The sequence below is a fragment of the Engystomops pustulosus genome, chromosome 1 (genome assembly GCF_040894005.1).
Source record: "Engystomops pustulosus chromosome 1, aEngPut4.maternal, whole genome shotgun sequence".
In the NCBI taxonomy this organism is placed as follows: Eukaryota; Metazoa; Chordata; class Amphibia; order Anura; family Leptodactylidae; genus Engystomops; species Engystomops pustulosus.
Window position 1 is genome coordinate 240,222,865 of NC_092411.1, and position 15,218 is coordinate 240,238,082.

At 40.1% G+C, this 15,218-nt stretch overlaps 1 protein-coding gene across 3 annotated transcripts in view; it reads left to right on the forward strand.

Annotated features, from left to right (window-relative positions):
* Positions 1–7,466, forward strand: part of SLC7A2 (solute carrier family 7 member 2) — a 68,650-nt gene extending 61,184 nt beyond the window's left edge. For 2 of the 3 annotated variants that reach the window (XM_072122287.1, XM_072122295.1), the window contains exons 10-12: positions 975–1,141; positions 2,592–2,700; positions 4,506–7,466. In XM_072122287.1, the coding sequence (XP_071978388.1) occupies positions 975–1,141; positions 2,592–2,700; positions 4,506–4,705 (476 nt within the window). In that variant the 3' untranslated portion in view covers positions 4,706–7,466. The remainder of the gene's footprint in view (positions 1–974; positions 1,142–2,591; positions 2,701–4,505) is intronic. The other variant, XM_072122304.1, reaches the window with a different exon arrangement.
* The last annotated feature ends 7,752 nt before the right edge of the window (positions 7,467–15,218 follow it).

Sequence of the window (15,218 nt, forward strand, 5' to 3'; positions counted from 1 at the left end):
TGTTAATTTAATTAAGCGGCTACCAGGGCGTGGAGTAGCCGGACACGAGGCTACACGGCGCGGCTACTCCACGCCCCAGTAGCTGCTTCCCCCCGCCTACCCTGTGATCTTCGGCATGCGCAGTAACTCCGGCCTCGTTCCCGAGATCGCGCATCTTGGCCGGAGTTACTGCGCATGCGCAGAACTCCGGCTTCTTGGACGAGGGCGCGCAGCTGCCAGGAGCTGCGCGCCGAAGATCACAGGGTAGGCGGGGGAAAGCAGCTACTGGGGCGTGGAGTAGCCGCGCCGTGTAGCCTCGTGTCCGGCTACTCCACGCCCCGGTAGCCGCTTAATTAAATTAACATATTAGGGCAATAAAGTTTATGCTAGGCTAGCGGGGACGTGAGGATTAGCTCTAAAAAGGGCTATCCTCACGTCCCATACATCCACCTACCACCCGATCTACCTTTATAGGTAGATTCGTGGTGGTAGGTTCCCTTTAAGGGTTTTTTCTCGGGATGAAAATTTGAGATCACTGATCACATAGTTAAAAAAGACATTTATTCACAGTTTTGTCCTTCTCTGATTGGCAGATTAAAGTTGTTTTCCACCCTGTTATATTTATATCCTGGTTTCAGGTACCAACGCCTAGCACCCTCACCTTAATAATAATAATAATAATCTTTATTTATATAGCGCCATCAAATTCCGTAGCGCTTTACAAATCATAAGGGACAAATACAACTATATTCCATTACAAAGAACAAACAGTCATATGGAACAATAGGAGTGAGGGCCCTGCTCACAAGAGCTTACAGACTATGAGGATGAGGGGGTGACACAGGAGGTTGTATAATGGTCCAGCCATTCTTCATAACGGAACAATATAGAATAATTTATTAAATAATTTCATAAATAAAAATTTTGCTGCTTGAACCAGTAAATAAGAAGTAATACAAAGATCCTTTTTCATCAGTTTTTTTTTTTTTTTGCAGCATTTATAGTTTGTGCCCTGAGTGTCCTTACAACATATGCAATCGAAGCGATAGGAAATGTGGAGTCGTGGAGTATCGCGCTTCTATGTGTATTCATCATACTCATCGCATTGATTGTTTTAATCATCTGGAGACAACCCCAAAACCCACATAAAATCACTTTTATGGTAAGCATTGTGTAATATACTTGGAATCCTGTATGCTGTAACCGAATATTAAAAATCTTGAATTAATAGGACTTTGATGGTACCAAAATTGTTCTTTGGATTACTTCATACATTCAGCCATTGCCTGGATTCCTGCATTCCTAGTATTTTTCTGACACTGTGATGGCTGTTTAGCCAATGCCTATCCACAGAGGTGACTAGCCTCAGACAGTGATTGAGGGTTATCTCCAAGCATGTCCTTTATGTGTCACATACCAGAAAGTGTGGTTCAGTGGTGTCCCAGGACTGTACTATTTTGTTATGTTTTCATCCCCATTTTAAAGAGGACCTCTCACCACTACACACATGTAGTGATAATCATACCATATTGTAGGGGCTGCTATGGAGATTAAGGTGCACTTAGAATTTTTCTATTCCCCATGGTTTGTGGGGATACCAGTAAAGATATCTGACCATTATAATCCTCTCTACTGTCAGAGAGGAGGATCTGGAACAGAATTGGAGTATGTGCTAACTCATTCTCCAGTTCTTCTCCAGCTTCTCCTTTCGAGTCCCCATCAACCGTGGGGACTAGAAAGAAAATTCAAAGTGCCCTCAATCTTTACAGCAGCCCCTACATTATGTATGTTCATCACCACATGTGCGAGGTGCTGAAAGATCATCTTCACGCCTTATTAAATCATTTAAAAGCTGGAAAACTAATTGAATTCATTCTATATAAAGGAGCAATAGATTACTGATGTACAAATTATTTTAGAGGTTAGAAGACTCTTAATATGCAATCTAAATCTAAAATTTTATTCAACGTTTCCACCACTTGATCGCCACAAAGTAAATTGTCGCTCAGGTAGGAGCTTCAATTTTCATTGGATAGTGAAGTCAAAGTGAAAGTCATGTGAACTTCCACTTAAATCACATACAGTTGATTATACTGAATATTGTGACCTGCAATACAAACATTACTAGCTGGTGAGCTTTTGAATACCCTTCTCATTTGTGTGACTTATTCCAAATTTGGGCAATAACATATGGCTACGTCTGCACTGCTGACATATGGTACACATACCGTAGTAATATTCCCCGGGACAATTAAAACACTATGTACACAGTACAGGTGACTAGTAAGAACCGTGAGGTATGACTTAGACACGTTTAGTAAAAATGAATACAGTAGACACATATGTTTTTCCAATTATTGTACCAGCTTTAGAGATGGGAAGAATTATGTCAAACAGAGATCAGGTGGATCATTTTTTTCCAAGTTATATAGTTTTGATTCCATTCTAAAATATACATTTGGAATGCTTATTAGCTCCTGCAAAATACAGTATATCAATTATTCCTGGTCAGTCCTAACATTTAATTGCATTCCTTATTAGATAAGATAACAATTGTATAATTTATGCTTGTAGTAAAATACAGTAATGTTGTTTCTTTATTTCTCCTACAGGTTCCACTTCTACCATTTTTACCTGTTTTTAGTGTATTAGTTAATGTATACTTAATGGTACAGCTGAGCGGTGACACATGGATAAGATTTAGCATTTGGATGGCTCTTGGTGAGTAAAATTAAGTTGTAAAATCATTGGAATATTTATTTTCACCTGAATATATTTTACCAATATATTTCCACGAATATTTCCCCATGCCAAAACCAAGAATATTATCAACAGCAACCAAAAACTGTAAAGTTCTTAGCTTGTTAATTGTAATATACCATAAAAATCCATCATGATAAACCAGGGACACTTACTCATAGATCCAGACACCGAGACTGTGGTAATCCTCTTAAATTTGTTATCCATGGCCTCCTTCCTTTTAAAATCAACTTTTTACAATTATGCTAATGCTTCTTATGCTAAAATTCCTGCTGTATTCTCAGGGCTGAGGAAGCAGGGGGGAGGGCAAACAGTATAGCAGTCTGTAAAGCAAAATCACAGATTGGCTAGGGTAGGCCCTCAGGCTCATTAGCATGATTTTAGTTTCAACAAGATTTTATTGAATTAAAAGCATAACAGTTTAAAAGTTGATTTTGGATGGAAGGAGACCATGGATAACAAATATAAGAAAATTATCCCTGATACCCAATTACCCCTGGATCTATGAGTAAGTGTCACTAGTTTATCATTGTGGATTTTTATGGTAGATTTCCTTCAAGTACCAAGAGCAGTATGACAAGAATCTGCATGACTAAGCAAAAGCTGAATTTATATATGAGTTGTCTATAAAATGATGATAGAAGCAGATTCAAAGCTGTCGTTTATGGTGAGATAAAGAACCTGAAAAATGTCAAACATTGTTACCCTTTTGTTCGTCAGTGCACATATTGAATAATTTTACCTATATATACACCAAAGGGGGTATCATTTACTTAGGGAAACAAGTAGAGTCAATATAATGTATAGTGACACAAGGGAGGGAGAGTTGATATTACCTATACTAGTGTGGTGACTGTGGTGGAGCCCAAGAGGAACTATTGCACCAGAAGATGAATACCAATAACGGTATACAGGACCACAATGTAATACTCAAACCATAATGTGCAATACGATAAAATCTTTCAATCTTTATTTGTACACGACATGGCAATCAAAAAAAACATTAAAATTATCACATAAAATATACAGAAACAAACAAAAGCGGTGGTGGTCGATTCATAATACATATATCCACAATGGGCTTAGAAATAAATACAGGGAGGGAAATATGCAAAAAGTCCAGACAGTGGGGCAGATTTACTTACCCGGTCCGTTCGCGATCCAGCGGCGCGTTCTCTGCACTGGATTCGGGTCCGGCCGGGATTCATCAAAGCAGTTCCTCCGCCGTCCACCAGGTGGCGCTGCTGCGCTGAAGTCCGCTGGAATGCCTCGAAATACACCGGCCTATCCAGGATGAAGGTGAGTGAAATTTTCGCAACACAATTTTTTTTTTGAATGCGGCGGTTTTTCCGAATCCGTCGGGTTTTCGTTCGGCCACGCCCCCCCGATTTCTGTCGCGCGCATGCCGGCGCCGATGCGTCACAATCCGATCGCGTGCGCCAAAAACCGGGGGCAATTCAGGTACAATCGGTGCAAATCGGAAATATTCGGGTAACACGTCGGGAAAACGCGAATCGGGCCCTTAGTAAATGACCCCCAGTATCTTTGCCCATAAGGGCGTTATATACATAAAGTGCCTACCAACAATAAATGAATTCCCAGACCACCACCTCAGCACCCCCATATTGCACCAGAACCCTTGAGCCATCAGCTACACCCCAGGTGACAGATACCAATGTCAGCCATGCATCATGGTCCTCTAGTTATCACCCAGGTAAATGCAGTGTTCATTGTGCAGTCATCTCATTTACTTTCTTGTTTCAAAGGTTTCCTGATTTACTTTGCCTATGGTGTAAGAAATAGTGTGGAAGGCAAACCCAAAAAACATAAAGAAGATGAGGAAGATGATGACGGTGACTCCGACAACAGTGGAATTGAGGAGAAAATGTCAGGAAAAGAAAACGAAGAGGAAAACGCAAAAGAAAGCGATCATTTTATTTTGCATGAAAGGACAAGTGAATGCTAGTGATGCCCGTCACTGTGAAAAGATGTAAGATACGTCATGCATTCAAGCCGCACATTGTACCTGCATTAGGTTATGTTAATCTATATTTGATATAACATGTACTGTGCACAATCTTATGGAGTGCCAGATCAGAGTAAGATGAAGCTCTGCTGTATGGATCCTTGTGTTCTCCCAAAAACATCTTTCTAGATTTTCCATGCCTCCTAAAAAGTGAGAGGTGTTTGACGTCTTGCTGCTAAGTTGCTTTATCTTGTATCTACATGTCTTAAGATGTATATGCTTCTAAGCGATTGCACCCAGAGTGGATAATCCAACCAAAACCTCAACATTTTTTTTGTGATTGGGCAATAGGCCACATTCCTAAATTAGTTTATAGTATTACTGACACACAAATGTAGAGTTTCCTTTATTTTTTGGATCACCAGTGGCAGTCATGAGATCAGTAGCCATTTATTCTTAATAAAATGGGTTCTTAAGGTAACATGGGTAAATGTACATCACCTTACATGAATAGATAAAAGGTCATGCAGTGCTATCTGGATATAGCATAGATCTACTTTAGGCAAAACTAGTAATGATGCATCATATGAGAAGCCTTTTAAGATTGCTTGAAGTGAGAATCAAGCCCCAGAATGCATTGCTTATAAATATATATCGATTTTGTTTGTCTTTTGTATAGGATTGGTAATGAGGTATTTGTAAAAGAAGAAAAAATGATGTCCTGAATTAACCAACAAGATCATTTTTGGTATATTCTTGTAATTTTAAGTTGTTCGTTATCAACTGAACTGGGTATAACTGATCGGTGGGGGTCCAACTGCCAAGACTAGAAGAAGGGAGGTTCCATTCATTGGACTGAATAGAGTGACTGATCAAGTATATATGTTTTCAGCACATGCATTCGCTAGAAGCATTCTGCTCTCCACAGATGTCTAAAAGTAGGGAAGTATTGGCCATTCATTCAGACAATCTATATATAGAGAATCGCCCAGTCCCTATGATTGTCCCAATTGTTGCTCCCTCACAGGTTTTCCTCAATCCAGTCAATACAGATAACTTAAGGTTACTGGAATTTCTCCACTGAGTTAAAAAGTTAGTATCTAATTGGTGGTTGGTGGTATTTTGTTAAGGTTTCACTGTACATATCCCTTTACCATGTCCTCATGGCTTAGCCTACCTTCATTCCTTTCCATCTGGCCACCCACATGACAATGATTTTGGATGCCAAGATTACAATAAAAGCTCAGGGTTATTTAGTGCTGCCATAAGCATTGTCACCATAGATGAGTCCACAAGCTTTATTTCTACGCAGGGGAGTGATAAATCCACATTGTGTGAATATTAGTATTCCCTTAACTAACGGATCTTATTGTTTTAATTTGGGACATCTCAAATTTTTACTTTGGATCGGTTTCTATAATCCTTAATTTGATTGTTATATAAGCTCATTCTTAACTGAATTTCATTGTTATTATTTTATGTATATACACATTTTGGGGGATATTTATCCGGGCTTCTGCTGCACAGGCCCCCGCCAGATACATTAAGAGGCTGGTGCCATCATAAATAACCCCCATTGTGGTCTATGATAAATAACCCTCCATTGTGGGCTATGATAAATAACTATGTGAGACTATCATAGGTTTTTACCAAAATCCATAAAACTGAAACCAATACTTGCACATAGTACAGGCAGCCATTTTAAACCAGGCCTGAAAGTCCGATTTCTTTCATTCTTGCAGTCATGTAACCCTTGTTTGTGACTGTGGGTTTTTTAAAACAGTCCTGTGTAACATGTAGCGTCAGTTTATTAGTTAGGAAATACAACTTCCTGTGTCCACTTTTGTATTTCTTACTACATCATCTGTAAAGGTGGTCACAGGAAGTCAGTGGTTGCTAAGCAACCTAAAGTACAATTCCCTGCTGAATAAACCAAAAGTGAATGTTTTAAGCTGATTCAGCAGAAGTTTTTAGTATTAATTTATCTGTTCAGTTGCTGCAAAGGGCAAGGATTTTACCTCATGGCCCTCTCTTAGTAATTTTTTGAACCATGTACAGTTACTAGCGTATAGTTGAGACCCCACGCCCTAACATTCAGTGGTCAAGATAGCAATAGAAAACTGATATTTTTATATGTTCGTATTGCCTATTAGGTAGTTTTAATTAAGAATGTTGTTTTTATCTTGTACAGTAGATAGTAGTAGTAGAATTTACGAAGAATTTACAAACTACCAGCAAAATAGTGAAATTTCAGCACAATCCAATAAAACACTGTGTTGTAAATACCATTCTACAGTTATGAAAAGTATGCTGATAAATATCTAGAGGTTTATATACTGATAAATATGTCTATATATATACTCATAGTCTAACACTGTTACACTATTAGCCCTAAACACTTATTATCACACTTCAAAAATTTTCATAACTCAGTATATTTTGTATTTTATACAGTTACAGTTGCTACATCTGTAAGAGCTTTTCTACTATAATAAAACCAGGGTTTATCTTTTTTGTATAAATTTGTATATTTGTTCTATTTCTTATATTGAAAGTATTACTTTTATTATTTTTTCTCTTGTTGATATATGGAGTATTGAGTACAGTCTTGGTATTGATTCAAAAATAAATATATTAAATAAATCAGTTTTATTACCTACCGTTTTACTCAACTCACGAGACGTAAATAATGGTGCAAAAGTCTAAATTCTCAAAACATTTCTGTTTTAAAAATCACCCTTAAATCTAAAAGTGTTTTCCCGATTAAATAAACCTAGTTTTTAAGAAGGTTTTTTTTAAAGCACACATTTAATTTTATTATACTGTAGAATCTATAAACTTTGCTAAAATCAAGATATCATCAGTAAAATGTAAAAATTTCGTATAGCTGTTTTATTATTGTTATTGATTTGTAGAGTGGCATTCATTCCATGGTACTGTACAATCAGTAAGGGGTTCACATACATTACATTAAGGCTACATGCACACTTATGTATGCCCGCGTGACTATGGCCGGGCGGGGATATGTCAGCCGCGATGGAGTGGAGGAGGAGTGACCTCACGATGGCATGTCCTATCTTTTCCCCCGTGCATGGAGCGGTACAGTGCCGCAAGTGCACAGCCGTACATACGTCCCTCTACGGTCGTGTGAATGTGGCCATAGACAAGAACAAATGCAAGTACAAAAAACAAATACTACAGAGATCAGGAAACAAGTGGGCAGAGGACCCTGCCCATGAGGGCTCACAATCTGCATGGGAGGGATGTCCAAATGTTAACACAGCTGCTTACACTTCCAGCAATACTGAAAGTGCTTTCAAACCTGCCAAATGCATGGTAACACGTTAACATCCATTTTTCACAGCTAATTTTTGCAACCTTTGTGTGCAGCTTCCTTACAGTTCTGCTTCATTGAGGGAGGGTCATTAGTAAGGGACCACTTCTATCACATCTATATGTTCTAATAGGGTAAACTGAGAGAGGAAACCCCTTTTAAAGCCAAATTATCATCATGAATTGTATAATTATATACACATACAAAGGATCTGCCAGGATCTTCTTCGGTCTATGATATACTGAGAGGCTAAGAGTGTGAATGGATTAATTATACACCAGGCAGAAACTGGCATAGCCTAAAGTTAATGCGCCAGTGAGTCCACTCTGAGCCCCTTCTAACCACTTCGCATTGGGAGGAGGGGTCCGCATTCCTGGTCATACGCCAGTATATAAATGTTGCATATGTCTAATATACACTTCTCAAAAAAATAAAGGGAACACTTAAACAACACAATACAACTCCAAGTAAATAAAACTTCTGTAAATTCAAACTGTCCACTTAGGAAGCAACACTGATTGACAACCAATTTCACAGGCAATTAGCAAGACACACTCAATAAAGGAGTGGTTTTACATGTGGGGACCTCAGATGAGGTAGTGCAGCTCATCCAGGATGTTTACTGTGTCTGTCTAGTAGTGTCCAGAAGCTGGAGGTGCTACCAGGAGACAGGCTAGTACACCAGGAGACGGGGAGGGGCCGTAGGAAGGCAACAACCCACCTACAAGACTACTACCTCAGCTTTTGTGCAAGGAGGAACAGGAGAAGCACTGCCAGATCCCTGCAAATTGACCACCAGCAGCCACACATGTGCATATGTCTGCACAAATGGTTAGAAACAGTCTCCATGAAGATGGTTTGAGAGCCCGATGTCCATGCAGGACGCTTGGCATTTACCAGAGAATACCAGGATTGGCAAATTCGCCTCCGGTGCCCTGTACTCTTCACAGGTGAAAGCAGGTTCACACTGAGCACATGTGACAGACGTAAGTCTGAAGACACAGTGGAGAGCGATCTGCAGCCTGCAACATCCTTCAGGATGACCGATTTGTCAGTGGGTCAGTAATGGTGTGTGGTGCCATTTCTTTGTAGGACTGCACAGCCCTCCATGTGCTCACCAGAGGTAGCCTGACTGCCATTAGGTACTGAGATGAGATCCTCAGACCCCTTGCAAGACCATATGCTGGTGCGGTTGGCCCTGGGTTCCTCCTAATGCAGGACAATGCTAGACCTCATGTGGGTGAATTGGTCAACAGTTTCGGCAAGATAAAGGCATTGATACTATGGACTGGCCTGCTCATTCCTCAGACCTGAATCCGACAGAGCACTTCTGGGACATCATGCCTCGCTCCATCCACCAATGTCAGACTTTACCACAGACTGTCCAGGAGTTGGCGGATGCTTTAGTCCAGGTCTGGGAGGAGATCCCTCAGGAGACCATCCGCAACCTCATCCGGACGTGCCGAGGCATTGTAGGGAGGTCTTGTTTTAAAGGGAACCTGTCACCAGGAGACCCATTTTTAGCACTCCCCCAGTCCCCACAGAGCATAGTACATACACTGCCAAAGTGTTTTTGTATTAAAAATTGGTTTTACAGAAAAAAGATATGTTATATTGTACCTTTCATTAGCATCTGCTGTGTGACTAGGCAGTTGCCTATTGGGAGGGGCTGGAAAGGAGCAGTTCCCCCCCACCCTTGGGAAACAGCTTCTCCATGTGACCTTTTCAAATATATGAAAACACCCATCACTGGGCTTAGCGACGCCCCCTGCTCCTCTGCAGCCAATCCCGAGTGTTGGGAGTTATTCATATATTTGAAAAGGTCACATGTTTCCCAAGGGTGGGGGGGGGGAACTGCTTCTTTCCAGCCCCTCCCAATTGGCAACTGCCTAGTCGCACAGCAGATGCTAATGAAAGGTACAATATAACAGATCTTTTTTTCTGTAAAACCTATTTTTTTATACAAAAACACTTTGGCAGTGTATGTACTATGCTCTGTGGGGACTGGGAGAGTGCTAAAAATGGGTCTCCTGGTGACAGGTTCCCTTTAAGGACATCAGATCAAAGTTGGGTCAGCCTGTAGTGTATATTTTCATTTTAAAACTGGTTGAAATCAATTTCTATCAATTACCACCCTAATAATTTTCATACATTTTTAGTCATAAAAAAATATCCACAAGAATAGTTTTGAAAAGTTAACAAATAAAAATCGCCCATTAATAATATAAAACCATGTACAAATCATATTTGTCGAGTGCCCATATGTTATCATTTACTGACTTAGGACAATTACAGGTATGTCTATGATAAGAAAACCTCTTTTATGATGAATAGAGAAAATTCTGTTCAGGACAACAGGTAATGGAAACCAGTTCGAAAAAAAAGCCTCATTGGGTTAACATGTGACCACTGCCACCAATCACAGTCTCCGTGGTCACATGTTGTTTTGCTATGTCTGTATCCTGACACTAATACAGCATTTTACCTGCAGGATGTAAATATATTATATAATCAGCTGCAGTTTATTCAAGGACATGCAATAACAACACACACAATATAATGATATATGCAGAGTGGTATTTATTGTTGATGCTGCCCTAGACACTTTTAGTGATTACGCCCCCTATTGGTGCCATCAAGCTAATGCTTCTACCCATACACTTTAAAAGGTTTTCTGCCAAATGCTTGCTAGTATCTGTACAGAAGTAGGCTCACTATATTTATAGAGTTACAAAACCAAGATTAGTATATACAGTAGATGCTGTAGCAACCGTAGGTCATGTGAATTCCACCATCAGGACTTTGTACTTCCTGTGATGTCGGGTGTCCTGCAGGTGAAGGAGACTTGTGCACTCCCCTCTGTTAACACCAGTCCCATGACTGGGACTGCCAAGTACATCCGCATGTGGGTGCATGTTGTTGGGACACCCCTACAACCATGGTGCAGGGCCTCCATCATCCACCTTAAGTATACAGGACACAGAGCATCATAAGACACGTGACATCATCCACGGTTCCACGGGAAGTCCATGGTTCTGCTGGCTGAATGAATTCAACCTTTGCCCTTTAAATCATTTTTTAAAAACAAAACTATTCAGCTTCAAGTTAAAGTCCTCAAGGTATTATTTAAAATTGAGAATACATCATAAATAGCATGTATCGTGTGACCCATTTCGAGCCCACATGCCTCTTAGTTGTAGCACATACAATAGCACATCCAAAGTTTGAGTCCCCCCCCCCCCCCCGTTGCAATTTTGACTGGTTTCTGTTGCTTGTAGAATTACCTAAGTGTATATTTCACAGCAGTATCATATGCAGATAGCCTTATGTTCACACAGCAATTTTCTTAGTATTTTGGGTCAGTGTTTGTAAGGCAAAAGTGAGCATAGTTTAAAAATTTGGAAATAAGTATTTCACCACTGCAGGACCATCAGATACCATCCAAACAGCGTTACAGATGTTACAATTTTGTTTTCATTTTCCAAAAAAATACTTATATGTCTTAAAATTGACAACCCCTTTGAATATGGTTATGTAAGGATAACAATTATGCCTATGAAACCTTTAAGGGGTTGGCCACTCTTACACATAAGTTGCCCATGGCATTTTAGCGAATTTTCGTACGTAGCGGATCAAGGGCCTTAACTTTTTTTTTTTTTCCGTGCTACCTTTTTTTCCGGGACACATGGAGCCAAAAGTTTAAAGATTTTTTTTTTTGAGTTTTGTTTGAGGTTAAAATTTGAAAAAGATGCTTTTTTGTAATTTATAGTACATATTTTTTTTATTTTCAAATTAATTCAAAATGAAAATTTTGTTTCAGTCGTTTTGATATATATAATATGTATAGTCTCAGGCAAATGGGGCGACTATGGCACTATTTTTTGTAGTGTAGCAGGGGATTTTTTTTATATGGGGAAGTGTGAATGTATTTTTATGAATATTTATTCATATATTTTGTGTGTGTGTGTGTGTGTGTGTTTTTTCTTATATGTCCCCCATGAGGTCACAAAAGAACCCTGGCCTTTTTCACAATTTTTACTGTCTTTTACTTTTTTTTTTTTTCCTTACTTAAGGATACCCGACCTACAGACGACCCACAGTTAAAGACGGACCCCTCTCACCACTGTGACCTCTGGTGAAGCTCTCTGAATGCTTTACTATAGTCCCAGTCAGCAATAATCAGCTGTAAAGTGTCTGTAATGACGGTTTATTGATAATCCTTGGTCTCATTACAGCAAAATATTTTGAAACTCCAATTGTCACTAGGGCAAAAAAAAAAATTGTCTAGAACTACAATTATAAAATATACAGTTTCGACTTACATACAAATTCAACTTAAGAACAAACCTTTGGACCCTATCTTGTACGCAACCTGGAGACCACCTGTATTCCACTGTAAGTGGGGCATCTATAAGAGCCTCAGGGTGCAGACACACGTCCCGTTTAACGCATGTGGCTCTGCTCCTCTGTGCATCACGCTACTTCAACGCAATGCTATGAGGAGCGGAGAAGCAGCCATGAACCGAATCTCCCTTCTCCTTAGGATCTCCGGGTGTATCTGAAGAAGTCGCTGCAGACTCCGGTCCAGGTGGAGTTAATAATAATCCCTGATTGTTCATCAAGTGATTCAGCATTCCTGGTACCTACCTAGTGTTGTCTGTCTGTGATTCTTTGTTCACATATCTGAGCTCAGATGAATAGGATCAGGAGAATATGACTTATCCTGTTCTCCCTTTGCCCCCATCTTCTTGTTTCTATCAGTGAGACAGACTATGAGAGAAAGAGGTACAGTGGGTGACACTACAGAAAATTGGTGAATTGTTTTCCTTTGCTCTGCCAGTGGTCCTGAGGTTATGGAGCAAACTTTTTTTTAAATAAAGAAGGCCAATCTAGGCATTGTGTCCCCAGTGTCTAGTGGCAAATACGGCCCTGGTTGAGAGAAAATAATAGCAGGTCTAAAATGTAGAGTTAGAGAATATACATGTAAATCTGCAGATTATATTCTCTTTTTACTTTCACAGCCATAAAAATCTATCATAGCCCTCCTCAGCAAATTATTACTTTTCACGGAAGTATAAATTAAAATTAACATGGCGAAAACTGAAATGGGTGTAAAAGGGGCAATATGATAGAAGTTGAAGTGGATTATACAACGAGAATGCACAGCTGCCGCGATTCACTAAGATTGTGTGCCCGATATCCTGCATGTGTCGCTTCCCCGCTCAGGTCCACCAGAGTTCACCTTCTTCTTCCTGGTGTATGTGAGTTGCATGTCTTGCAACACAATTTAAATGTTAAATCCTGCGCTCAGTCTGAATCAGTCGGATTGTCCGACGGCCCTCTCCCCCAATTTGTGTCGCATGAAAGCCGACGCGCCAAAATCTGACTGCGTGCGCCAAAATCCCCTGCTAAATGTGCAGCAAATCGGTGCGCAAATAGTGCGGTCCGCGGTCCCTTAGTAAATGAGCCCCCATGTGTTGTATTTTTTGTCTTTAAGTATCTGTGCAGTTTCAGGAATTTGGAAGGAAACGTAATATTTACATGGGCTGCCAGAATGAATTTTACTGGTGGGCCTATGCACCCTATTCTCTACCCCTGAGAAGCGCCTTGCGTTTTCAATATGGATTGACATTTGTCCCTTTACAATCCGACATATTGTATATCGTACAAAAGCTCCAAATAATATCTCGTGGAAAAAGAGCCATCGTTTAATTCTTCATGACAAACAAATCTAGCATTGAAAGCTCTTTTTTTTAATCAAAGATATGAATAATGCAATTATTAACAATAGTAAATTACCATCAGAATCCATCATGATAATCCAGGGACACTTACAGATAGATCCAGGCACCGTGACTGTGGTTATCTTCTTATATTTGTTATCTATGGCCTCTGTAGTTTTAAAATCAACATTTTAAATGATGCTAATGTACCAGACGCCCTCTGTGCTACAGCTTCACAGGCTGTTACAATGTCTCCTATCCCTCTGCTCCCTCAGCACTTCCCTCTGTCTCTGCCTGCTGTAATCTCATGGCAGCAGAATGTCTCAGCACAGAGTGGGAGAGAGAAAGAGCGTTGCAACAGCCTGTGAAACTACAAGCATCAGGAGGTGCTCTCATAACACTCTCAGGAGCCCTTCTGGCTCATTAGGATAATTTTAAAAGTTTATTTTAGAAGGATGGAGGCCATATAAGAAGATTACCACAGTCACAGTACCTGGATCTAGTAGATAAGGTTAGAAAAAGACATAGGTCCATCAATATAATAGTAATAATAATCAGATCTTGGCAAATCGGTCCCTGTCCCCAATGGGGCTCACAATCTAATCAACCTATCAGTATGTTTTGGAGTGTGGGAGGAAACCAGAGGACCCGGAGGAAACCCACACAAACACAGAGAGAACATACTGTACAAACTCTTTGCAGATGTTGACCTGGATGCGACTAGAACCCAGGACCCCAGCAAGTCCAACCTATACAATTAAACAAATATTTTCCTCCCATAGCTGCTATTTTTGTTCTCAAGAAAGGTATCCAGGCCACTTTTGAGTAAGCCTGTGAGTAAGTGTCCTGGTTTATCCCCTGATTTGGATGGTAGATTTCCTTTAACTTAATGAGCTCCTGTGTGGCTTTTTTGTGTGCTCTTCTTTCCTCTATATATCAGAAATCCTTTACACAGCATAAATATTAGAAGAAGGCAAAATATTATCTCCTTATATACCTAGAGAATATTTCCTTTTATGATTCAGCTCTATTCAGAGACTGTATATAAAGAGTTAAGGAAAGAAATATGCAGATTTTCCAGGATGGGAAGTATACCTTTACTCAATCTAAGGGTCCATGCACACTAACCATAGCTGTACGGGCACACGTCGGGCGTGCTGAAGAGGAGGAGAAGAGAGCACTGCTCGCCCCTTCTCTCTCCATAGGGAATAGTGGTGCACAGCCGTTCTTAGGACCAATACAGCAGGTTCTATCTTTTTTTTTTGCGGCCACGGCACGGCACAAGTTGGGGGATGTAAATTTGCAGCTGTATATACGTCTTCCATATATTAGTGTGCATGCATCCTTACCTTAAGGGCAACCCGCTTTACATAATGAATGATTTACATAAAGCCTAATGACTTCCAGCTGTGGACAGTGGTGTTTTGCTGTTTTTTTATCAGATCCCATCTTGGAA